Genomic DNA, 26,189 nt, shown 5'->3' with positions numbered 1-26,189 from the left:
ATGATGCAACTAATGCAAATGATATGAATGACAAGGATATGGAATCCCCCTTGGGAAATGATTTGCAATGACACAAATTCACACACATATTTGCTAATTCGGGCATAACGAATCCGTACCTAAGTCGGTTTTAGCGCACTTAAGCCAAATCTCCCTACAATCGATTACTAGCCATCTTATTGGTCTAGGTCGGATATTCCTAAATACATTCTAGCCATCTTATTGGTCTAAACATGCATAGGAATTCATGGAGTTCTATGGAGATTAGGATTCATACAAATTGTCACCTAATTAAAGGGAGACACATTCATAATCAAGTGTTTCAAGAAGCATAATCTACTTGACATATTATTGTCTAAGCAAATTCTCCAAACAATTTCATCCAAAAAACCTAGGTGTTGGCCAAACACCACAAGCATGAAGAAATTGCAATCAAACATAGAAACACAAGATTTATACCCAAATCAACTCATATATATGTAAATCAAGCCATAAACAAAGTCATCAAACCCAAGGCTTCAACCTAGCCTTGGCACAAGAGGTTTAGTTACACATAATGAGAGAAAAACACAAAAGGAGAGATGAGAAAATCATGAATAAACCCAATTAGTTGAGTAGATCCAAGTTGAGCTGAAGAATCTCTCCTCCTAGCTCCAAGAGTCGCCTCCCCCTCTGCTTTCGCTCCCCAGAAATTCTATTCTAGGTCTCCAAACTCCCGCAGCTCGGACAAATCGCGACTTAAAACACCCCAGAAAATTGCTTTTTGCGCCTAGGCGCGTTGTTTTCACGCCTAGGCGCACCACGCCTAGGCACACGATTCAAATGACCATAACTTCTCCATATGACCTCCGATTTGCATGATTTAGATTCTACGGAAAGCTTGAGATGTCTAGTTTCCAATGCCTTTTGTTTCGCTCAATTCCAATAACGTGACAGAAAGTTATGACTATTTGAACACACGAAGGTCGGTGGACATTTTCTTCAATTCAGCCCTTTTTCCGTCGCTTTTCATCCAAACCGCAATCAACCTATCAAAATACAAATCAACACATAAATACACTCATTATTTATCAAAAGAAAGCTTAAGAGGGGGATATTTCTACCAAAAACAATAGGTATTATCATACCTATCAATCACCAGCAAAGCAATGGAGATATTGTTCCAAGGTGCGATTGACTACTTCGGTTTGGCCATCTGATTGTGGGTGATAGCTAGAACTCATGCTCAACATGGTACCGTGCAACTGAAATAGTGTCCGCCAAAAGGAGTTGATGAAGACTTTGTCCCGATCACTCACAATGGATTGCGGAATACCATGTAGGCGAACCACTTGGGCAACAAATGCCTTAGCCACAGAGACGACTGTGAACGGGTGTTTCAAGGCAGTGAAGTGCGCATACTTGGTCAGGCGGTCCACAACTACCATGATGACAATGTATCCATTTGAAGAGGGTAAACCTTCAATAAAATCCATGGAAATGTCGGTCCACATTTTCTGAGGTATTGGCAGCGGTTGGAGGAGGTCGGCTGGCCGTATACAGTCAGTCTTGTACCTTTTACATACCTCGCACTGGTGCAAGAATTCTTTCACAGTTTGGTGCATGTTGGGCCATACAGAGCTCTGCTTGACACGACTGAGAATTTTGTGAAAGCCAAAATGTCCGCCGATAGGGGAGGAATGACAATCCATCAGAACCTAGGAAATCAAAGCTGAAGTGGGACTCAAGAAAACTTTATCTCCTTTGAACCACACACCATCACGTTGCAGCACTTGATATTCTGATCGGGTAGGACTCCTCTTCCTTAATTCCTCATAAAAAGAATCGTGTTGAACTTCTTTTTGTAACAGTGACCACCAATCGGCATGGGGTAAGGAGATGGATAAAAATTGAAATTCAACTACACGGGATAAGGAATCAACACCTTGGTTTTCCAGCCCTTTTTTATATTCGATTTCATAATCATAACCAAGGATCTTCGGCAGCCAACGTGATTGAGCTGGGGTTGTAATCCTCTGTTCCAATAAATATTTCAGGCTTTTGTGATCAGTACGGACAGTAAAAGGCTTTCCAAGTAAATAGGACCGCCACTTCCTGATCGCCTTGACAATTGCCAACATCTCCTTCTCGTAGGTGGATAGAACCAATGCCGAGCCTTCCAATGCCTCACTAAAAAATGCGATTGGTTGATTTTATTGAGTAAGAATGGCTCCAATTCCAAACCCACTAGCGTCACATTCAATTACAAACCGTTGAGAAAAATCGAGTAGGCGTAGAACTGATGGAGAAGCTAGAGTTTCCTTCAATTATGCGAATGCCTTCTCTGCCTCTTCATCCCAACGAAATCCCTCTTTAGAGAGCAACCTGGTTAAAGGGGCTACCATACATCCAAAATGACGGATAAATTTTCAATAATATCCTGCCAATCCGAGAAACCCTCGAACCCCCTTTACTGTTGTTGGCGTCGGCCATGCAAGGACAGCTTGTATTTTCGAAGGGTCAACCAATACCCCTTGCTCCGTGATAATGTGGCCCAAGTACTCCACCTGTAAGACACCAAATCGGCATTTCGATGCTTTGGTGAATAAACTGTTAGTCGAAAGAATTTGTAGAACAATTTGCAAGTGGGTTAGATGGTTTGCCAGGATCTTGAATAGACAAGGATGTCGTCAAAAAAAACCAGGATAAATTATCAGAGATATTGTAACAGCCCGACCCACTAAAGCCCAATCTCCCCACCAACCACTGAACTTGGCCCATACCAAGCCCAGCCTGGCAGTTCCCAACCCTCCTGGCCCATACCAGAAAAGATTGGACAATAGTTTAAGGTCTGCAGCATGTTATATTCTGCACCCAAGACCCATCCCTGGCCGATGTGGTATTTCATCCAGAATAGTAACCCCCACACCTCGCCTCATATGACGCAGAGCAGGGCATTACAGTCCACCCCCCTTAGGAGCCCACGTCCCCGTGGGTCACGCCAGACACGGGCATCGCGCCCCGGTTAGACATGAGGGACGAAACCCACATACCCACCAGGTCGGCTCCGATACCAACTGTAACAGCCCGACCCACTAAAGCCCAATCTCCCCACCAACCACTGAACTTGGCCCATACCAAGCCCAGCCTGGCAGTTCCCAACCCTCCTGGCCCATACCAGAAAAGATTGGACAATAGTTTAAGGTCTGCAGCATGTTATATTCTGCACCCAAGACCCATCCCTGGCCGATGTGGTATTTCATCCAGAATAGTAACCCCCACACCTCGCCTCATATGACGCAGAGCAGGGCATTACAGATATGGCAGGAAAAGATCATTCATAAGGCTCTAGAAGGTTGCAGGTGCGTTTGTTAGTCCAAACGGCATGACCACAAATTCATAATGCCCTTCGTGTGTTCTGAAAGCTGTCTTTGGAATGTCATCATCATGCACCCGAATTTGATGGTAGCCGGATCGCAAATCCAGTTTTGAAAAATATTTAGGCCCATGGAGTTCATATAATAATTCATCAATGACAGGTATTGGGTACTTATCTTTAACGGTGATGTTGTCCAGGCCTCGATAATCAACACAAAATCGCCAAGTCCCATCAATTTTTTTGACCAACAAGATTGGTGAAGAAAATGGGTTGGTACTCGGCCTAATCAACCCCGACTGCAAGAGTTCTCGCACCATTTTCTCTATTTCCGCCTTCTGATAATAAGGATATCGATATGGCCTTACACTTACTGGACCCGTGTTCGGCTGTAGTGGAATCTGGTGATCATGTGGTCGATGCGGCGGCAGGCCAGTGGGCTCCTCAAACACTCGAGAGAACTTGGCTAGGAGTTGGCTTATTTCTGGGGAACAATCACTCGGTGGATAGTAGTGATTAGAAGGAATTATTTGGAATAAAAAACCAATACCTTGCAAGCAGTTGAACTCTTTCTCATTTATGGCCTCAATGCCGCCTCGCCTTACACCACGGAAGATGTGACTAACTCCTCCCAAATTGAATGTCATAGATAGCTACTTATAATCTGTCTCGATGGGCCCCAAAGTTGCCAGCCATTGAACTCCCAACACTAATTGGCAAGCAGCCACCGGAAGGACGTAATAATCAACAGTAACAGGTAGTCCTTGTAAGTTGATAGTAAGTGCCCGACATTGTCCTACACAGTCTATCTTCTCACGGTTAGCAACCATGACTTGGAGTTTCTTGTCTCGAGTCACTGGCAGCCCGAACTTTGAGACCATAGTCTGGTCAATGAAATTATGAGTGCTGCCTCCATCTATTAGCACAGTCACATTCTTGTTATTCAATTTGCCATGGACACGAATAGTCTGTGGATGCTCCGCACCAGCAATGGCATGGAAAGAGATTTATGATATAGTTTCTTCAAGTTTCTCCTCTGTAGATTGTACTCCAGTATCCTTCTCTGGACTAACTGGGGTGGATTCTTCGATCATAAATAATTATGGTCGCTCGCATCGATGACCCGGAGTGAACTTCTCGTCACAATAGTAACATAACCCCTTCTCTCAACGCTCTCGCGCCTCTTGGCTATTAATACGACGGAAGGACACCAATGGGGATGTTTGGTTTGGGTTAGGTCGTGGTGGTCCCAGTACTCCAGCAGTGGTATTTGGGGATGTCCGAGGTGATGAAAGGGTTGGTTGGGATCGATAGCTTGACTGGATTGGTTTCTTTTGCACCAAATTTCGCTCTTCGACTAATCGGGCTACACCAATTGCTTCAGCCAAGGTACGAGGTTGCTTAATTTTCACATCGATGCGAATGTCATCCCATAGCCCTGCAATAAAACATCCGACCAGGAAACTCTCGGGTAATCCATCAACGCGATGGGAAAGTTTTTCAAAGGCTTCTTGATAAGCTGCCACGGTGGTGGTTTGTTTCAAGCGGGTTAGAGCCTCTGCAGGGTCTTCAAAGTCAGTTGGCCCAAACCGGAGCAGTACCGCCTTCGTGAGCTCCTCCCAAGTGAGTGGTTCGCGAAATTTTGTCAACCACCTATGCCACTGTAAGGCTATGCCTTCCAAATGAAAAGAATCCAAGGAAACTCGTTGTTATTGTGCAATTCCTTTGAATTCAAAATATTGCTTCGCCTTATAAATCCAGCCAGTGGGGTCATCTCCGTAGATGGTCATTTTGGTAGATGGATCGGGAGGTATGTGGGTGTAAGGATGCTTCCGGGGTGAATGGATTGATTTCGGGATGGTGAGTGTTTGTGGTACATGAGGTGCGTAAGGCTTGAAGCCCGGTTAAAACTGCTTGAAGAGCAGAATTCACCTGATCAAAGCTCAATTCGTGCTTGGCTAGTATTTCGTTAACCTCATTACGGAACTCAACATTAGACTTGCCGCGCGTATCCATGCTTGAACCTCGCTCCGATACCAGTTGTTATGAAGAATTTTGGATTATAGAAGAATAGCAAACAGAGAAGAAAATGAGAAGAAAAGAGAGAAGTTTGGGGCAAATATCAACATGCCTTTCATTCATTTCTTCCTTAACATATATACAACCGAAATGAGTTAACTGAAATGAAAATGAACTGCCAACTCTGTACAATAACTACACTAGTAACTGAATTATAACTACATAAACAACTGAAACAATAACTGTAGGAAACTACTTTCCATTTTGCCTTTGCACCATGAGGTGCACTACTCCCACGTCCCACGTTCCATACTCCTGACTCTGCATGGATGTGGCACACATCACAAAATTGCTCAAACCCTTGGTAAAATCCCAATAGTTCTTTAGTGGCTTTGAAACGACACTGTTTGAAAAGAAATCCAAACGCTCGTTACGCTGTCTTCTTTTCCGCGGTCGCAGTTACCTTAAACGCTGCGTTTTGCTGGTTCGCTCCACTGCTCCTTGCCCTCTGTTAATTGATGGGTTTTGATTCGCGGTCGTCTGGTGAATGAAGTCACCTACGCTTCACGAACTGCGGCTTCTTGACGAAGTAACTATTCGACTCTGTTTTGTTTTCTGACTTGGTGAAGGTTTGCGGTCTCTGGAAATTGAGGCGCATGATCAGATTGACTCGCAATCGTAAAGCATTTTCATGCCTTGATTTTGCGACGCATTTTACAATTAACACTTGGACATGCTTCCCTGACATCGTTTTACAGCGCAAGCTGCGTTGAGCCTGCAAGGGCAAGAAGAAGAGCAGAAGCGAGGGGAACAAGTACAATGTGCCACTTCTCTGTAGTTCGACTCTCGTGTCTATACTACTTTACTCAAAGATTGTAACGATGACCCAGTTAGAGGGAAAGCCTTGCACTGTCATGTTCTAAAGAGTGGTAATTACCTTGACTTGTTCGCTCAAAATGTTTTTTGAACTTGTACGTCCAAGCGGATTTATTGAATGATGCACGTAAGCTGTTTGATGAGATGCCCACGAAGAATACAATCTCGTTCGTTACTTTGATCCAAGGGCAGAAACATTCGTTTAGATACTTGAAGGGTATACATTTGTTCCAACGCTTACATAGAGAAGGGCAAGAAATGAACCCTTTTGTTTTTACTGCGATGCTGGATTTGCTTGTGGATATGGAATGGGCGGAGCTGTGTCGGATGCTACATTGTTATATCTGTAAGCTTGGTCGTGAATCTAATACTTTCGTTGGGGCTGCTCTTATTGATGCATATTCTGTGTGTGGATACGTACAGAGTGTTAGAGAGGTTTTTAATGGGGTTGCTAGCATGGACATGGTTTGTTGGACCGGAATGTTGACTTGCTATGCAGAGAATGATTGTTTTGAAGAGGCATTGGAACTTTTCTCTGGAATGCGGGTTCGTGGGTTGAAGCCCAATAATTATACCTTTGCTTGCATGCTTAAGGTCTGTCTAGGATCAGAGGCCTTTAATCTGGCAAAGTGTGTGAATGGGTGTGTTTTGAAAACTCGTTATGAATTGGATATTTATGTTGGTGTTTCTTTGCTTGAGTTCTACACCAAAATGGGAGATTTGGGTGATGCTCAATTTATTTTTGACGAGATGCCAAAGAAGGATGTGATTCCTTGGAGTTTTATGATTGCTCGATATGCACAAAGGGGTCTGAGCATAGAGGCTGTGGGGCTATTTTGTTGGATGAGACAAGAATTCGTCATTCCAAATGAGTACACGTTTGCTAGTTTGCTGCAAACTTGTGCAACAATGTAGGGTTTAAATTTGGGGACACAAATCCATTACCATGTGTTCAAGCTTGGTTTGAACTTGGATACATACGTTTCGAATGATTGGTGGTTAGGTACAGGCAGAGGATGAGGAGAAGGCATTGGATTTGTTCGTAAATATGCTTGAATGCCAGGTCCAGCTTACGGAGGTGACATACTCTAGCATTCTTCGTGTTTGTGCTAGTTTAGCTGCGTTGGAGTCGGGCATTCAAATTCATTCCTTGACAGTGAAGAGCAATTATACCAACAATGTTGTGGTTGGTAATTCTTTAATTGATATGTATGCTAAATGTGGAAGCATTAAAGATGCTCGGCTTGTTTTGACATGATGAGTGCAAAAGATGGGGTTTCGTGGAACGCTATGATCTCTGGGTGTTCAATGCATGGTATGGGTGTGGAGGCTCTAAATTTTTTTGAACTGATGCTGAAAACAGAGTGTAGACCAAACAAGGTAACATTTGTTGGTGTCCTATCTGGGTGCAGCAATGCAGGACTATTAGATAAGGGACAGGCTTATTTTAAATCTATGGTAGATGACTATGGCATTGAACGATGTATAGAACACTATTCTTGTATGGTGTGGCATTTCAGCAGATCAGGCCATCTCGATAAGGCTGTGAAGTTGATTAATGAAATCCCGTCTGAGCCTAGTATTATGTTATGGCGTGCCTTGCTTGGGGCATGTGTTATTCATAAAAATACTGAGCTAGGAAGAATTGCTGCTCAGCGTGTCCTTGAGATGTATCCCCAAGATGAGGCAACCCATGTGTTATTGTCAAACATATATGCCAATGCTCGGAGGTGGGATAGTGTTGCTGCTGTTAGGAAGGACATGAAAAAGAAAGGACTAAAGAAAGAACCAGGCCTTTGCTGGGTTGAGAGTATGGGGACAGTTCATTATTTCTGACGCAACCGGAAGATGAAAACTCAAAGAGTTTTGGAAAAGAATCAAGATTCTTATTAAAGCCAAAGTAAAAACTGTCTACAAAATCCTCCTAACGACATATATATATATATATATATATATATATATATATATATATATATATATATATATATATATATATATAAGAAACCTAATAAGTATAGAAAACCGAATACTACTTGGAAACAAATAAAGAAATTCAAAAGAAACTAAAACTCCTCCGTAAACAGGGAAAACGTTACTTTCCGGCCTTGATTAGAACCCTTCAATCGGGTTTCACCCAGACCGCCCTAGCTGGATTTCAATTCAGTCCTTAAAAATATATTATGGGTCTTATAACTCCAAGCGGATCAAAAGTTACGGCTACTTTTAGATTTACCGTTAAACTGCTAAACTGAACTTCGTTTCTTAAACTTTCGACGCTCCAAACAGTCCAAAAACTCATTCGCAACGACGTCCACGTCATTCCCCTCCACTTCAGAAGAATCCGACTCCGACGGATCTTGAGAACCCGGATACAGTGGCTCCTCCGGATGGTAAAGAGATAAATCAGCAACATTAAATGTGGAAGAGACATTCATGTTGACAGGTAGATCAACCACATAAGCATTATCACCAATCTTCTTCAAAATCTTGTAGGGACCAATTTTTCGCTGTCGCAGCTTGCCATGTTTACCTGCTGGAAACCGCTCCTTGCGCAAGAAAACCATAACATCGTCGCTTACACTTGAAAAATAACTAGCCCTCGAGTTATGATTTGACTATAAAAAGTTGTCTTCACCAAGATACTCGTATATAATGAATCATTTGAAGTCTTCGAGCCCATCGATCGATATTGTAGTCTTCCCCTCCAAAGAAACAAGTATTTCGAATAATGCAATTTGTTCAACATACTCATGAACTCAACAAATTTCATGAAATTATGACTGTCGAAACTCTTAGTTCTCAACATCAACTCTTTGACAATCTTCAATATCGAGGAACTAATGTTGAAATTAAATTTTCCACTCCCAATAAAATCAACAAATTCGACCACACAGTTTGTAGGAATGATAATCTAATTATGAAATTCTTGAACCACATAATTCTCCATTGAACTTGAATCTTCCTCAGTCAAAACTTGACTTTCAAGAGCAATAGTGTCAATGTCCTCTACAACTCTCTTATCAAATTCAATAATTTCTTCCTGACTTTCATCAATAAAAGCTCATTTATCCTCCAAATTCTCATTCTGTTGTGATTTGTTCTCCACAGAATTATCAGACTCTTCAATTTTAAAATTGTCTTCATGAATTGGATGTTCCTCAGATGCTTGTGAAATTTGATCAATTTCAATTCCTTCGGTTAGTTGAGAATTTTCTGAATTTTCTTCACACAATATCCCACCTTCATCAAACTTTGCGCAATATATTGACAACTGATTACAATATTCAAAACAAGTACTTTGAACATAGGAATCCACTCGTCGATTTAATTCCCATAAAATATCTTGCCAATCAAAAGGAAAAAATTTAATCGTAAGCAACTTTTTCATTCTACTCCAAGTTCGGATCTTATCTTTACCCTCACGAAATCGTGACTCCTGCAACCTATCCCACCAAGCCGAAGCTCCTTTTTCAGCAGAATAGCAACATATTTAACCTTCTTTTCTTCAGGAACGGATGCAAAATCAAAATACCTCTCGAACTCAGCCAACCAATCAAGGAACCTTTCGATGTTCACAGAACCATCAAAATAAGGAATATCAGCCTTCATGCGAAAATCAGACTGAGCACCATAGTTATGTTGTTGTTGTCCAGCGCCTATATCTCCCAATTCAAAATCTTCTACATCTTCATCCGTAGATGAATCCTCGTCTCGATTGAGACGTCGGTTGGGTTGCCTATGTCGTTGAACTGGAACACCACCACCTGCTACACTATTCTGGGGCAGATTACGGGCAACTCCCTCATGACGTCTTCCCCCAACATCTCACAACAAACCTACAATTTCGTCGAAGCGAGCAGTCAACGCTGCTACTTCAGTCCGCAATTGTTGTACTTCGACAACGCTTGCATTACCACCAATGTTATCTTGTGCCATCAGGTTAGGGAAAACCTCCTCTGATACCACTTGACGCAACCGGAAGATGAAAACTCAAAGAGTTTTGGAAAAGAATCAAGATTTTTATTAAAGCCAAAGTAAAAACTGTCTACAAAATCCTCCTAACGACATATATATATATATATATATATATAAGAAACCTAATAAGTATAGAAAACCGAATCCTACTTGGAAACAAATAAAGAAATTCAAAAGAAACTAAAACTCCTCCGTAAACAGGGAAAACGTCACTTTCCGGCCTTGATTAGAACTCTTAAACTGGGTTTTACCCGAACTGCCTTACCTGGATTTCAATTCAGTCCTTAAAAATATATTATGGGTCTCATAACTCCAAGCGGATCAAAAGTTACGGTCACTTTTAGATTTACCGTTAAACTGTTAAACTGAAATTCGTTTCTTAAACTTTCGACGCTCCAAACAGTCCAAAAACTCATTCGCAACGACGTCCACGTCAATTTCACAGCGGGCGATACTTCACATCAGGACGTGAAAGTCATTTATGGGATGCTGGAGTGGTTGAACATGAATACTAGGAAGGCAGGATATGTTCCTGCTCGCAATGTTGTTTTGCTTGATGTTGATGAGAGTGAAAAGGAGCGCCTTTTATGGCTCCACAGTGAAAGATTAGCACTAGCTTTTGCATTATTTAGTACTCCATCTGGAAGCCGTATCCGAATAATTAAAAATCTCCGCATATGTGTTGATTGCCATGCTGCAATCAAAACAATATCAAGAATAATTAAGCGAGATATTGTCATCAGAGATATGAATCGATTCCACAACATTAAAGATGGGATTTGTTCTTGTGGTGATTATTGGTGATTTGTATTATTGGTTCACTAGTTCTGAAGTATGAGCTTTTATTATATATATTTTCTCTGAGTTTTTTTTTTTATTCTGCATTTGATGCATTTACAGGGAAGAAAGAAATGTGGTTGATAATGTTTTTGAAACCGTTTGCTTTTCTGCTTGATAGATTTCCAAGATAACAACAACTCAACTTACAGGGCAGAGGATGTGGTATTTGTTTGTAAAGTAGTGTTGTAGAGGTAGAATTGACAATCCAACCACAAGGTTTAATGCTACTGTGACCTGGATTAATTAGCTTTTCAGTTCTTGCGGAATTACTAGTATTTTGATTTTAATTTGTTTTCGTCTTATTGGCAATGATTGTTAGCCTTATTTAAACGACTAGAATGGATTCTTCTTTCAATTGAAGAATATTTCTGCTTCCTATTATAGAGTATGTGTTTCCTTGCTCATTTTCTTGAGAAGCAGAGAAGTGACAATTGTAGGAACCTATCCTTGTTTTACAAGTCATGATGTTTGCATGCTTTCAAGAAACACAAAACTATGTGTTAAAAGATTTGAACATAGAGGAGAGGACCTATGATAATAGATAATATGACGTGACAAATTTCCAACAATTACAAGTACCTGAAACTCCATGCCATAAAACTATATATATATGTATATATATATAACTGATTCATGAACACCCATTCCTCTCTCTGCAACTATTTCATCTCCCACAGACCTCCAAACAAAGAGAATGAATGTAAAGTGAGATTTCTTATAAGGTTTATTATTCTCCTTGTTGTCTTCCTCCAAATTGCATATACATATATGTACACATATTTATTCACGATAAAACAGCACACAAACGAGTAAAAAAGCCTTATCTGTCCGTTAATGGCTGATGTTAATCCTCTCTCTTGATTCCACCCTTGTTCTTCTTCCTCTTCCTCATTATGTTCATACATCTTGATCAGAACCGTTCAATAATAATCGATGGCTGCGATGGTCATCATCATCAAGAATTATAATAAGCGATTCGGGGTTGTTCCGGGTTGTCGGTTATGACCATGGTTCCTGCCCAAACCCTCTCCAAACATCATCAGTTATACTGTGGCGGTTATGGTGGCAGTTACACGGAAGAAGAAACGGCGGCTGGCTTATTAGAAGGATCTGATCTAGTGGTCGTGTCGGCGGCTCATAATCCAATGGCGGAAGATGAATCAAGAACAACCATATTAACTAATACCACCGGCGCTAGTCTTAACAATAACGAAGCTGCGGCTTCAAGCTCTAAAGACGCCGGAGCCGAAGAAGATGACAGCTGGCTCCAGCTCAGCATAGGCGGCTCTGCCAAAACTAACACTCATGCGGGCGTAGGTTTAGTAGAGCTTGATCTGTTACCTCCCTCCGGTAGCGAGGGCGAAAGAGTCATTTCACAAGAGAATACAAGAGTACTGGCGGTGGCTACACCAATTTTTCACGTGCCGCGGCCTTTGCCGCGGCCTGTCCCGTCTTTTTTGTTTCAGACAGCGGCGGGGAGTAGTTCGAGCACGGTTGTTCTTCCTCATCCTCATTATCGTCAAGAGAATATTGATTGGACATTTAGGCCTGCAGTGTTGAGTATAGGGACGAATTCATTGTCGTCACCAACTTCATGTAATCAGCCGTCCACGTTTATGCAATTGGGTTCGTATTTTTCTCGAACACCATTTCAATTTCTCGGTGGTGGTGGTTGTGGTGGTGGATCGAGTTTGGATTTTAGAGTTATTGATCCTCCCAGGAGACCCTATTCTGGCATTTGGTTTTCGCTTCAAGCCTCACAAAACCAGTAAGTCTAATTTGCTAATTTAATAATAATAATAATAATACAGTAATAATTTACTTGTTTACTTATAATTTCTTAACCTTTTACGATTAAATGCAGAGCTAAAGAACCCTTCTTGCCTCAAATACCAAATAGCTATCTAAGAATCAGGTAAATTAATGAATTAGTATATTTTCTCTATTTCTTGGTGTAATAAATTATTTGGGTTAATTATGGGTTTTGAAATGTTGTTTTAGGGATGGAAGGATGACAGTTCGTTTAGTAATGAAATATCTGGCTAACAAGCTGAGATTGGATAGCGAATCAGAGGTACTTCATTCAACTCCTGCCTCCTTGTAATTTTTCAAATTATATGTACATTAATTGCTTCATAATTTTTGAAATCTGGTTAAAATAATAGTCCTTATAGATCAAGCCCAAAAGAGGAAATAATCTGACCTATATATATATATATATATATATATATATATATATATATTAAATTTTGTATACCATACAAGAATATGGACGTTTGGGTTGGTGTTGTAGAGACATGAAAGAAACATCAGAACTAAATCCATTTTGTGTAGTGGTATTTTTGCTGTTCTGAAAACATCAGTTTTAGGTAGCAAGTCATCTGTCAGGCCAGGTACCCATCATCTTCTAATTTTGTATCATTAGAGACAATCATAATCCATTCTTACAAAGATATAATTTCGTCCTAATTAGGACTACTTTAACCCAAAAAAGTTGGTAATTAATTAGGTCTTCTCTTTGAAGTGGTCAGGAATTCCATGTTTTTAATTAGTTAATTAGCTATATGAGTGGATGTGTTCTTAATTAGTGACAAGAATGAAAGGTTGGTAGGATTCAAAGAAAATAATTAGAAGTATATAATTACGAGATAATATAGAAAACTACCTACCACCACACACTCTTTGAATTCCAATATTGAAACCCTCTTTAAGTATATATATGGAAGATGAGTTACCTTGTATATGTGGGTTTACTATTTAAACATTTGTAGGTAAATTAAATGAAAAAGCCTAGAAGATTATAAAATGGTGACAAGACAAAGATCTAAGGTTAGGGTTTGTTTTTAAGATTAATGTAGACGTGAGTGTGTTATTAATGTCAATGATGAATCTTTTCTTCCTTAATAAGTTGCATGACCACCAAGAGTTGGGGATCGAGTAAAGCTTATTATGATTCTAAAGGATGTCTTCAAGTTAAGGAAATGTCATGTCATTGTGTACGAGATTGCGTATGATGAGTGAGAGAGAAACAAAGGATTTTGTTTTTTTTTGTCAATCTCATTAAGGAGGATAAATTAATTAAAAATGATATATACCTTAATATAGTAGTAGCTAATTAAGGCATATATATGTGCACAAGATATAGAATCTATATATATATATGCACCCTTCATCGTCATCAAATACCATTATATTTTCACTGACGATTACTCCAAATTATAGCATATTTTCTTGTATCATTAGCCTTTATCAAAACATATATAGCTAACTCGTGTGTTTGTCGAGTAAATCTTGAGCACTTTAGTTCGAGTCCCGCATCTAGCTTATTTTTAAAGAAAACTCTTTATTTTATTTTTTTTAGTGATTTTTCATGCATGCTAGGCATTCTTTCATGATAGTGTTATTTTATACGTTCTTGATAGGTTTATTAATAATGAAACCCTAGTTATGATATTAATTTCTAATGGACGAATATTCGTGTTTTTTTTATCTTTAAAATATAAAGGAAGCAGATAATTATATATTTGTGTTTTTATTGATCATTGTTTATGAGCTTTTAGTACGCACTTTCAATAGGTGAAACAATAATTCATTAATTATTAATTAAGGTACCTAATGAGAAAAATCCTTAACTAGGAGTCTATCACGGGACATATGCAACCGAATATGATAATGTAGTAAATCCAAAAAAAGATGCATGCCATGCTAGGTTTAATTCATTATCTTTTGACAGATCATTATATATACCTATATATATATATAAAAAAATTAATCCCCTTCATAATTAGCTGTATATAACTTCTCTTCTAGGGTGCTGTACAGATGCTTGCATGCATGCTTGGACATTAAATTAATTATCTAGGGTTAGAGACAAAAAGAAAATAAAGAAATTAACAAATAATGACAAAAACCCTTAGCTGGAAAAATGGACAAAGAGAATACCTATGTCATGTGATCAGTTGAATTATTTCTTGCTTGTACTTGATGGAACATGCATGTATCATTTGAAGATGTTGTCTTGCTTACCTAGAACATTAAAATACAGTTATATATGTGCGTCCAACATTCCATTTTGTTTTGTATAATCAACTTCTAACTTGAGTAAGTGTTAGTTGGCATATATATATAGGTCAACTCATCTTATATATGCCATGATTTGGAAATTTGCTTAGTGTTTTCTTGCACTCGATGCCTTGCCATGAAGTAATGACAAGTGAGATTAGGACGACACAAACACATGTGTTTACCTAACTAACAACGCCCGTCATGTATAGGAACTCTCTCTCTTTCTCTCATCAACATATATTACGTATAGAGAGATAATCATCATAGGTACATATATTACCTAGTTGATTATCTTTCTAGACTTCAGACGTACATACTCGAGATCGGAAGTTTGAACCAACCAACTGAGATATTTCCTTATGAAATCCTAATTTCATGGGATTGTCTCATTTCCGGGCCTCTTTCCGCGTGGTGTGGATTGTTTCGACAGTCTGAGATTTATGCCTACTCAGCTGCTCAAAGGGAATACTGGAGTGATTCCTCGGTTAAAAAAAATCATCATTTTGAATTGTTGACCTTAAATCGTTTATAATCCACCTCATCATAAAAGAGTATGTAGTTATATAAAATACTAGGAATGTGTTACGTACACAAGATTCTTCATTATCATATATATTGGTCAACTCTTAATGATGCCATTGATTTGGCAATTAATTCCTTAATAACGTTGGTTTCGCCGCCCCTCCCTCTCCTTTAGCATCATCACCTCCTACAAGAGGCATGTATATAACATATTACATACTCGTGTTATGTGTATGTAAGTATAATATGTGCATATATATAGTTGTAATAACATAGCTAGATCATTAGTTTATTATGGGTCTTTTGGGGGTTAAAATAGGAAGAAGGTGGTTTTTTTTAAAGAAATTCATTTATTTACTTTAGATATTATATAAAACAAAAAACTTATTTTGTTCAAATATAGTTGACACTAATTGTTAACGTTACGCAAGAAAAGGTTGAACATTATCATCATCATCATAATGAAAACATCGTAGGGTTTTAACAGCCACACGTGGACCCTGTCGTTGTCAATCTTTTTGCATGCGTTGCCCCCTTTAGTTTCAACCTTCAAGCACTTGAAATATATATATATATATATATATATATATATATATATATATATATATATATATATATATTCACTCCTTTTACGTCTGAGGAAAACAATGCACGAGCTACCTATTAGTCTACAACAAAATCATTCAAAGCTTTTGAATAATTCTCGACACTATTAGTTGGTGAATGAGTGTGATGTGCATGCAAAATAAATAAATACATGTTGATATGTGAACAAACGCCGACCCTCTTAACTCTTAAGAAAAAAACTAGGTTTTGTAAGTCTGGTTTTACCTGGCTAGAACTATTAAATGTCAATAAATATTATTGACCTTTTTCATTAGGGTTCTTTTTGGAAGAAAAAAGAAAGAAAGCAAGCAACATGAAGGAGACGTGCATGAGATATAGCTATCAAGACGTGCTATATGTGTGTATATATATATGTGTGTATAGAGAGAGAGAGAGAGAGAGAGATTTTGTTGGGTAGAAAAATAAGAATGAGTGCATAATCTTCGCCGTGCTTTTTGGATACAGGATCAAGTTTTCTTTTATTATTATTATTTTTTTTTTTTTTTGCACGAATTTAATAATAAAAATCTATGTGTTAATGATTTAAGCTTAGAAGAAAAGTCTAGGGTAGGCCATATAATGATTAAAAACGGGCACCCACTAAATCGTCTATTTATTTGGCTACCCGTTGCCCGTAGTGTGTTTTTGCTTCCAAAGAGAAAATGGTGAATATTATTATATTAGGCTAAAGTTAAAAATAGTGGTCAAGATGTAAATGATGTAATTTTTATATATATCTATTGTATATTTGTATGGGGTAAAGTAGACGTCAACAATCCAATATGGGAGATAGCATGGGCATTAGGGAATAAGTAAGGTAGTGACAAAGCATGATGTCGATATAATAATCAAAATTCTAGTTTATATATATATATATATGAGGGAGCTAGAGAAAAGGTACATCTAGTCCTATGATTTTGACCTAATTTTGTGTATTTGTAAATGTGTGAGTATTATTTCAGTTCATTTGGTGCTTTGTAGTTTGTAACATTTATATATTTGGTGATGAAGTAAAAAATTTGTTTTTAACTTTTACATGATCAATTGTTCTTCCAACTGTAGACCATGATAATGACTCACTCCAATACTCCACCCATCAAACCATATATGTATGTGTGTGTATACATATATCATTAGTGTAAGAGCAATCTTTTATTTTTTATGCACAATTGTGTTCTTAATGTGTTGTTTTTCCTTCTTTTTTATTTATAATTATGTAACGTTGTGAAATTTTGATTTTTTTTTTTCATGATAGATAGAGATAATATGTAGAGGACAACAACTTGTACCTTTCTTGACGCTTCAGCACGTACGAGATAATATATGGAATCCAAGAGACACATTTACATTGCTTCCAAATTCATCAACTACACATCATCTGATGGTGCTTCAATATGGTAGAATTTCTTAATCTATCCTCCAAAAAAAATACTAATAATCTTAATCCCCATAATTTATTTGTCTTCTCATTAATTAATTTACATGTATTATTATTCGCTAACTTATCAAAAACCACCTCTTTTTTAGTTATATTTTTAATTTCTAATGGGTTTGTTAATTTATTTATTTTTTGCCTTTCTTTTTATTGACTTCTCCAATTGATGATGGAGAAAGAAGAATATGGGTTAGGCCCCAAAATTATGCTTATGGTTTTTGGGGTTGACACCTTAAACCATGTATATCATGTATGATGTAACCTCAACATATGAGGGTTTGATATTTAAATTATAGTCACTTTATTGACCGACCGCTGAAAACTTCTCTTCATTTCAACTATAACTTTAATTTTCTGAAGGAATTAATTTCCCTGTTTTTTGAAACGGGAATGGGGGATTCGAACCCTGATCATCAAATAATGCACTTCATTTTTATCACTCCAACTAGTTACTCGAGTGTGTGAATTAATTTTCCCCCCTTTTTAATACGTTTCTGGTGTATTTTTCGATGAAACAATCTCAGCTCCACCGACTGGGCTTTTTCAATGGGCTTTAAGGAATTTAGGGTTTAGGAAAAAGTTAGTAAAGCCCAAGAAGCCAATAAAGCCCATGATGAAGAATATGGGTTAGACCCCAAAATGATGTTTCAATGGGCTTTTTCATGCCTTCAGAAGTTACAAACAGTAACAGTAACAGTAACAGGTCTCCGGCATGCAGCATTCTCTAATCCTCTCTTCAAACTGAAAAAACACACAGGAACAAGAAAACAAACAATTTAACCTTCACAAATTGACCACCTTTGTCGATAAGCTTCAACTGTTGAAAACGTAACAAAAGCAGTTAAGAGGGATTGAAATAGATATGAAAATGTACAGGCCTACAGTAACCAAAAGAACTCCAAAAATCTCACAGGACGACGTCGATCCGAATAATTTAAGTGCGAGAATGGTACGCGTCTCCATCTAAATACCACCTTCACGCCATGCCAAGGTAGTGCAAGAAATTTTCCTGAAATGCGTACTGAATGCTTCATGGACGGGGCGGTAATGAAGGTTGTAACTTGTAAGACAGAAAGACAATACACTTCTGATCAACATATTGGAACATCTCTTTATGATTTGCCTTCGCCAAAGCAAAGGAACACCACCTTCAATTGTCCTCCATCCGATGACATCAAAGTTTGTTACCACCTGCATGCTTTCACACAGCGCTCTGTCAAACATCTTACAAACAAAACAATTGTTAACCCGTGAAAACTACAAGACTTACTGACTATCAAGGTAGTCCTTCATAATCTTGTATCAACATGGAGCAATTAAAATGCATCTTCAAAAGGTAAGATTGAAGGGTAAAGCAAGCCTTTGCCCAAATGGATAAACCATTTAGTCGTTAGCGCTTCACTGTAGCAAAAAAGAGCAAATAGTTCCATTAGAGTAAATTGATAATAACAAACCTTTACATCTCCGTCGTCTTCTAGAAAAGCCAACTGATGTTGTGCAAAAAAATCATTATAAGCTTGGTAAGCAAACCGGCTTCACTGCCAGCTCAACCATACAAATTTAACTTGGTACCTGTTATAACATCCATGATAATGATACAACTCCAACATAAAAATTGCATAATTTCCCATGGAATTGTTAATTAATAACTTAAACAAAAGCAGAAAGGTAAACCTCTAAACAGGATCTTGAAAGACGACAATTGAGCTTGGAATCAATAGTTACCATTCAGATCATGCAACGTTGCATACAATGACTTCAGTCTCAGATGACTCAACTAAATGAATAGCTATTTATGACAGAGAAAAGCAAAATCCAACTCAGCTAAAGTTGGGATTCCAGAATTTGATGATGAACCCTTTGAAGGAACTAGAAAAATGCACACATTAAATGCAGTTCTATTTTAACAGAAAAGACAGACCAAACCACAATTATCCTGAGGATCCGTTTTTCTGCATATTGAAAATATTTGGCCTAATGGTGTATAATAACGCATAAAATCCAGAGTGATGCAGGTTAAATCAAGGAATCTAGGAAATAGTGAGAATGCCCTAGAACCTTTCGACCCTTGACCCACTATCTTCACTGGTTTGAAACCAAAATATATGTTAGTATATACTTGATTTGACAAATTACCCTCCGATCAGTTTTGTCTATTCTAATTCCAAACACACTCCAAAAGGTTTAATTTAAGATAAAAACATCTTGTTCAGCCTTCTTGGTTGACACCATCCAGTAGTTGTCTCAATCATCCGATGGCATTTGAAATTTTAAGCGAACATAAGACAAAAGAAAAAAGATACCTAAATCCGATATACAATATAATCAGCGCAATCCTATTTGAGACAAACAAGACAAGCTACTCCCAGGCAGAAACTGCAGAATGAATCCAAAACGGACAAAGAAAGAGATGCAGTCCCTATCTCTCTGACTGTCTCTCCACCTCTCTTTGTGCCCCTCAAGCAGCCACTTGTTCACAGAATCATGTAACCAAACTATTAATATGCCTATCACGTGGCTTGACTATGCCAGTAAAAAGCTCTGAATTTCAAAGGCTAAAAAAATGCTGTTGAAGCGGAGCTCATAATATTAATTCAGTAGGAAAGATAATTAACCAAACCAGAATTGTACAGTATCAGGAATGGAGTCCTGGATTTTTGGAAGTGCGTAAAATGTATCAATATAAAGAAAGATTGAAACAATAGAAGAAGGATTAATAATGAAAAACACATGCCTTCTACTCGGATACTCGGATATAATGGCCACCATCAGAAGATCAAAACTAATTGAAAAGTATAAGGGGCAGCTAATTATCTGCAAGCTTTCACCGATATCAAAAGAGAAAAGTTCAGTCTATATCTCAGCAGACTTGTAATAAGCTTACACATATACGACCACCTATACTAAGCGCAAAGCAACTTTTCCAAAGAATGAAAATTTTCATGGCTATCAATAACACCTTCTGCCAATTTTGTCATCCTCATACTATACAATGAAAACTACCAGTCTACCAGTGCTGAACAACCATATGTGATACCAATCAAGTCAAAGCAATCATTGAAACCAAAATTGCAAACTCGCAGAAAAAGTTAATACTGTCATTATTAAGTCACCCAAATAAGGCTCAAACCATCTCATACAAGCATTTTAATGTAACAACCAGCCCACATGAAAGTTGAAAATGTCACTGGATTTATACCCACCAAAAATAGAACAAAAACTCACGAGAACCCCTTGCGAAGCTTCTGAATCGCAGTGTAGATTTTCCTCCTGGAACCCACCGCATTTATCCCCATGTCCTTAAGATCCTCCAGTGTCAGCAATGGCAACACCTCGTCATCCACTTCATGTATCTCGAAAACAGGTGCATATCTGCTCAGCCCCAATTCTATCAGCCATGTCCTCACACCCTCACTATTGCCGCATTTCTGGTCTCTGGAATCCGTCTCGAGCAAATTATCCATCTCAACGGCGTCCTTTTCTCTGCTCTCGGAAACCCTAGTCCGACTAGGCCTCCTGGGCACACTCTGCCACATATCCAGAGCCACGTTGTCCGCGGAATGAACGGGGCTCGGGTCCTTTAATGGATCCTCCGAGTCCGGAGCGAAATCCCTAAACTCTTCATCCCCAACCTCCCTACTGTTCCCCTCAGCTTCGTCCACCCTCGAAGATATCCAATTCGATCTCACTCTTTTCGTGGTCCCTCTTTTCGCTTTCGCCGTCCGGTGCCCAAATTCGAGCGTCAAGTCGCCGTTTTGATTATTCTCTTCGGGCTCTTGGTCGTAATTATGACTGTGAGTATCGTTGTTGTTGTTGCCGTTCACAAGATTGGTTACAGAACGTGCCTTGGAAGATTTCGAGGACTCTCTAGGGAGACGCCAAGACGGGTGCCTGTAGCGGTTGGCACTGCGCATCTGCGTGTCGTAGCTGAGAGTGGCCGGCTGGTCTCCAATCTCACCTAAGCGAACACTCGGCCGGCGCTGTCGTTTTGGTGGGGCTGGGATTTGCCCCGGGTTCTCTGTTTGTGCATCGACTATAGCCGTCGTTATAGTATCCGCCGTCTCTGTGACCGTCGCTGCCGTTTCTGCGTCGATTGAGCCTTCCACTGACTGTAACTCCGCGGCCATTTACAGGGAATGTGGAGAGGGAAATTCGGTGCATAAATTATAACTTGTCCCGATTTTAAATACTACACATTTATTATTTTCCTCAAAATTGTTTAAAAAAATGCGTCTCTTCCCCGATCTCATTACTTGTATAATCCCAAATTCTGAAAAATAGTTAAATTTAAACTTTTTTTTATTATAGAAACTTGCAATTATTATTATTTAACACTATGTTTGGCTGGCCGCAAAAATGGTCAATTTCATAGTCAAATAGAATTCTTCAGTTTGGTTGATGGACAACACAAGACAATGTAAAATTAAGTTTTGGAATGAGTGTTGCTCGAATGTGTAACAATGTTATTTTTTAAAAACATGTTTTTAAGGAATTTTGAGTTATTTTATATGACTTGAGAATCTAAAATTCTGAAAAAGAATGGAACTCATTTTATTTTTAAATGACAAAATGGTCCCTTTTATGGCACAATTTTTTTGGATCGATTTAATCTTTAACAATTCAGAATTTAAGAAACGTGACTTTAACATTTACCTGGCAAGCTAACAATTTTTTTTTAGAAGTTAATGAAAAATCATCCCTTAAATAACTATTAGATTGTTTATTTCGAATGCAAACTAAAAACATAAGCTAATGTTTTACATAAATACATTTTTTTAAAATATAATTGGTTTACCACGTAAGTCATACCCAACTATAAATTATCATTAAAACACAATAAACATAGGGGATAATATAGTCTTTTGCCAATTATTCTTATTCTTATTTCTGTCACAATTCTTTTACCAACCAAATATCGAAATCGTATGAATTCTCATTTGTGTTCTCATTCTCACTCATGTTTATATTTTTGTTTTTATTCCTATTACCATTCCCACGACGAACCAAATTCGTGTTTTCATTCTCACTCCGGTTTATATTTCCGTTTTTATTCCTATTACCATTCCCACAACGAACCAAATTCATGTCCTCATTCTCAGTCCTGTTTATATTTCCGTTTTTATTCCTATCAGCATTCCCACAACGAAGCAAATTCGTGTTCTCGTTCTCACTCCGATTTATATTTTCGTTTTTAGTCATATTACCATTTCCAAGACGAACCAAATTCATGTCCTCATTCTCATTCATGTTTATATTTCCGTTTTTATTCGTATTACCGTTCCCACCACGAATCAAATTCGTATTCTCATTCTCACTCTGGTTTATATTTCCGCTTTTATTCCTATTACCATTCCCACAACGAACCAAATTCATGTCCTCATTCTCAGTCCTGTTTATATTTCCGTTTTTATTCCTATCACCATTCCCACAACGAACCAAATTCGTGTTCTCGTTCTCACTCCGATTTATATTTTCGTTTTTAGTCATATTACCATTTCCAAGACGAACCAAATTCATGTCCTCATTCTCATTCATGTTTATATTTCCATTTTTATTCTTATTACTGTTCCCACTACGAATCAAATTCGTATTCTCATTCTCACTCTGGTTTATATTTTCGTTTTTATTCCTATTACCATTCCCACAACGAACCAAATTCATGTCCTCATTCTCAGTCCTGTTTATATTCCCGTTTTTATTCCTATCACCATCCCCATGATGAACCAAACATAGCCTAAGGGTACATTGAGTGAATTCATCCAGCCTGACAATAACTCAAAGATAATTTTTTTAATCTTTTCTTTTATGGATTGGTTTTTTAGTCTACACTATTAAAATTAGTTAATTTAATACTTTTTTTTTTCTTTCACGTACTATTTATCTATTCATAATTCGTGATCCCTTTTTTTTTTTTTTGTTGATAACGGTACAAAAATGGAAGTTCATCACCATTCATAATATTATAATTTTATACACCATTCAGCAAATAACATTGAAAATTGCTAAAATAAATTGCCTTATTGCAAGTTAAAATTAAATTGTTGAGAACCTTGAGATAAATAAAACTACTTTTAAAATCACATTCAACTCAAAGCCGGTCCTAAACCATTAAATGGGCCATGAGGAAAGGTATGGCCCATATTACCGGAACCAACCTATAATGGGCCAAACAAAAGGCGCCGCCCGTCAAACGGAGCGAGATCGAGTAACGGAGATGCCTTTCGATTCCACCTTTGCCATCTCCGTTTCTCTGTATTGACATGAAGTACATGTTCTGTTAAAATCAAACAATAACCCACACAATAACAACAACTAGGTTGATAAATCAAGCACCCAAATACTAAATAAGTAAGTAAATCAAGCAAGAAGTAAAGGAATATGAGATTTACGTGGTTCGGTGTAAAGTCTACGTCCATGAACGGTAGATATGGTTTGCACTATGTTGGAGAAGAAAAATTAAAGTGGAGAATCCACCAATATAACGAGATCATGATTCTAAAGCTCTCTCTCACTCACAAAAGTCAGCTCACAAAGTGTATGTGTGAATTAGGGTGAAAACCCTTACAAATTGCAATTTATATTGATCCCGACACCAAAGCCCGATCGATCGATGGCTATTGGACATTCTATTTGTTTTGTTGGGTGCAGTATTATTTGATTCATTCCACAGTCATATTAGTTTCTGGACTTCTATGCCAGTTTCTCTTTTTTTTCTCAAAAACTAAACAAATCCTCATGTACTAGCAACAGTTTTATATGTTTATCTTTGAATATTATGGGTTAGTTTGAATCCTCACAGGATTTTGTATCTTGGCTTTCCACATATAAAGCTCTTGTTGACCGACCTCAATCGAGATTCTTTGGCCATTCCAGCATTTGTCCACGTGAAAGCTCTTGTTGGCCAACCTCGAGATCCTTTGGTCATTCCAGCATTTGTCCTTGTGGACGTAGAAAGCTCATATTCTTCGGTCATTGATAAACAATTTGTTTGACAAGACAGCCATCGTTTTCCAGCATTTGTTCTTGCTGCCACAGTGATCCAAATTTATATATATATATATATATATATATATATATATATATATATATCATCAATCATCAATTTATATATATAAAATGGAGGGTTCAATGATGCTTCCCCTTGAATTGTGCATAATAACAAAGGGAGGGATAAAAAGCTTCCCCTTAATTATGGGAAAATCATCAATGCTAATAATAAAGACTCATCAAAAATTAAATAAACATAATATTAAATATGTTAATTATGAGAAAATCAATGCTAATAATTGTGGAAAAGTATTACAATATATTGAAGTGCTTTAGAAGCTGTCACGTCTGCTTCTGTATGGCTCAAACTTTTGCCGTATGTAATAAAATAAAATTGAAGTTGTGTTAAGAAACACTTTCAATCATCATGTATTTTACGTCTCATGTGATCAATCATATGTTACAATTCAATAATGTCATGTTATATATAGCAGTGCTATTATTTTGCTACTGAATGTACTCGCATTATAATTAAAATCTTTGTGAAATGTATTACACTTCAAACTTTATCATTTTTAAAAACATTTTAGTTTTACTTTTTAGTCGCGTAAATAAACGGGGACACATATTTTCGCTATGTTGACGCTATTGAGTACTCAGATTTAGAATGGGATTCATGATTTGTCAATTTACTACTATGCATAGAATGTTGTCCATACACATGTTCTTGATGACCTTTGCGACTTTGGAGAAAAAAGCAACGCAAACAATAATTGCTAAACTCTAAACATATTTTTTCCTCATGCATCAAATTTCTTGCTCCCTCTTAGAAAATTATTTCTTAACATATTAAGAAAAATGTATTATAGTTATTTGTTCATTTCATAATTATCTCCATTTTCTACAATTCAAGCTCTGTTGTTCATCATGGTAACAAAGTATCGAAAAATTATCAAAAATCTTTATATATATATATATATTTGTATATTTGTGTAGTTCTCTCCTCTCTTGTTAGGAACTTTAATCGATACGAATGTTTTTTTTAATAGTTACAGTGATTTAGACACTTTTCTAATCTAATATGTTATTTTCTTGGTAAGTAGATTTAACCTAAAGACAACTGACATTCTTTTTAAAAAAAAAAACATTGTTCGAAATATTGGACAGCACAAACTAGAGAAAGAAGAACTGTAATCTGGTGAAATCGAGATTTAATTCAATATATTCAACACCATAATCTTTTTTTGGTATTAAATAATAAATTATTTAAAAGTTGGAAACTGAAAAATGCGATTAGACCCGGGCCGGACCGAGTAACCCGCGTCCAGCTCTTGATCCGCTGACGGCTACAACAACCTTAGTCGCTGGACCCGCTGTAGTTCACCAGGGTCAGTCTTTTAAAAAAAAATTAGGATTCATTTATTAATGTAAAATATTCTTTCTCAATAGATTGATTGAATTAATTTTTCCTACCGTACACGTCCCTTTAATAATGATGTTTTTCCAAAA

At 37.6% G+C, this 26,189-nt stretch overlaps 3 protein-coding genes and 1 pseudogene across 8 annotated transcripts; 2 read left to right on the top strand and 2 right to left on the bottom strand.

Annotated features, from left to right (window-relative positions):
- The first annotated feature begins 5,153 nt into the window (after positions 1 to 5,153).
- Positions 5,154 to 11,041, top strand: LOC119991006 (annotated as a pseudogene).
- An 898-nt stretch (positions 11,042 to 11,939) lies between these two features.
- Positions 11,940 to 18,001, top strand: LOC119992057. Of its 2 annotated transcripts, none has more exons than XM_038838666.1 (4): positions 11,940 to 12,833; positions 12,930 to 12,980; positions 13,067 to 13,139; positions 17,514 to 18,001. In XM_038838666.1, exons 1-4 carry the CDS (start codon positions 12,067 to 12,069, stop codon positions 17,667 to 17,669), a joined length of 1,047 nt encoding a protein of 348 aa, XP_038694594.1. In that variant the 5' UTR covers positions 11,940 to 12,066; the 3' UTR covers positions 17,670 to 18,001. The 2 variants fall into 2 exon arrangements, with proteins under 2 accessions (XP_038694594.1, XP_038694595.1); XM_038838667.1 differs by having other exon boundaries at positions 17,518 to 17,656.
- A 467-nt stretch (positions 18,002 to 18,468) lies between these two features.
- Positions 18,469 to 21,950, bottom strand: LOC119990414. 5 transcript variants are annotated; one of them, XM_038836311.1, is made up of 4 exons: positions 20,897 to 21,950; positions 19,148 to 19,265; positions 18,964 to 19,094; positions 18,469 to 18,891 (listed from the first exon to the last, which is right to left on the bottom strand). In XM_038836311.1, exon 1 carries the CDS (start codon positions 21,818 to 21,820, stop codon positions 20,915 to 20,917), a length of 906 nt encoding a protein of 301 aa, XP_038692239.1. In that variant the 5' UTR covers positions 21,821 to 21,950; the 3' UTR covers positions 18,469 to 18,891; positions 18,964 to 19,094; positions 19,148 to 19,265; positions 20,897 to 20,914. The 5 variants fall into 5 exon arrangements, with proteins under 5 accessions (XP_038692239.1, XP_038692237.1, XP_038692238.1 ...); XM_038836309.1 differs by having other exon boundaries at positions 19,148 to 19,231; XM_038836310.1 differs by having other exon boundaries at positions 18,469 to 18,884; positions 19,148 to 19,231.
- A 633-nt stretch (positions 21,951 to 22,583) lies between these two features.
- LOC119991005 (GATA zinc finger domain-containing protein 14-like) lies at positions 22,584 to 24,666 on the bottom strand. Its single transcript, XM_038837174.1, has 3 exons — positions 24,600 to 24,666; positions 23,886 to 23,967; positions 22,584 to 23,457 (listed from the first exon to the last, which is right to left on the bottom strand). The coding sequence occupies exons 1-3, from the start codon at positions 24,664 to 24,666 to the stop codon at positions 22,584 to 22,586; spliced, it is 1,023 nt and encodes a 340-aa protein (XP_038693102.1).
- Positions 24,667 to 26,189: the final 1,523 nt, after the last annotated feature.

Source organism: Tripterygium wilfordii, chromosome 22 (assembly GCF_013401445.1).
Source record: "Tripterygium wilfordii isolate XIE 37 chromosome 22, ASM1340144v1, whole genome shotgun sequence".
Lineage (NCBI taxonomy): Eukaryota > Viridiplantae > Streptophyta > Magnoliopsida > Celastrales > Celastraceae > Tripterygium > Tripterygium wilfordii.
Note: the sequence above shows the minus strand (reverse complement) of the source record. Positions and strands in the feature narration are given on the sequence as shown.

Excerpts from the sequence above, each read along its gene's own strand:
- LOC119992057 (XM_038838666.1), top strand. The coding sequence starts at position 12,067 with ATGACCATGGTTCCTGCCCAAACCCTCTCCAAACATCATCAGTTATAC. Across the intron at positions 12,834-12,929 it reads CTTCAAGCCTCACAAAACCA|AGCTAAAGAACCCTTCTTGC; the intron begins GTAAGTCTAATT and ends GATTAAATGCAG. Across the intron at positions 13,140-17,513 it reads GATTGGATAGCGAATCAGAG|ATAGAGATAATATGTAGAGG; the intron begins GTACTTCATTCA and ends TTTTCATGATAG.
- LOC119990414 (XM_038836311.1), bottom strand. The coding sequence starts at position 21,820 with ATGGCCGCGGAGTTACAGTCAGTGGAAGGCTCAATCGACGCAGAAACG.
- LOC119991005 (XM_038837174.1), bottom strand. The coding sequence starts at position 24,666 with ATGACCGAAGAATATGAGCTTTCTACGTCCACAAGGACAAATGCTGGA. Across the intron at positions 23,968-24,599 it reads AATGACCAAAGGATCTCGAG|AACATGTACTTCATGTCAAT; the intron begins GTTGGCCAACAA and ends TGATTTTAACAG. Across the intron at positions 23,458-23,885 it reads CCGTTACTCGATCTCGCTCC|GCTGGATGAATTCACTCAAT; the intron begins GTTTGACGGGCG and ends AGTTATTGTCAG.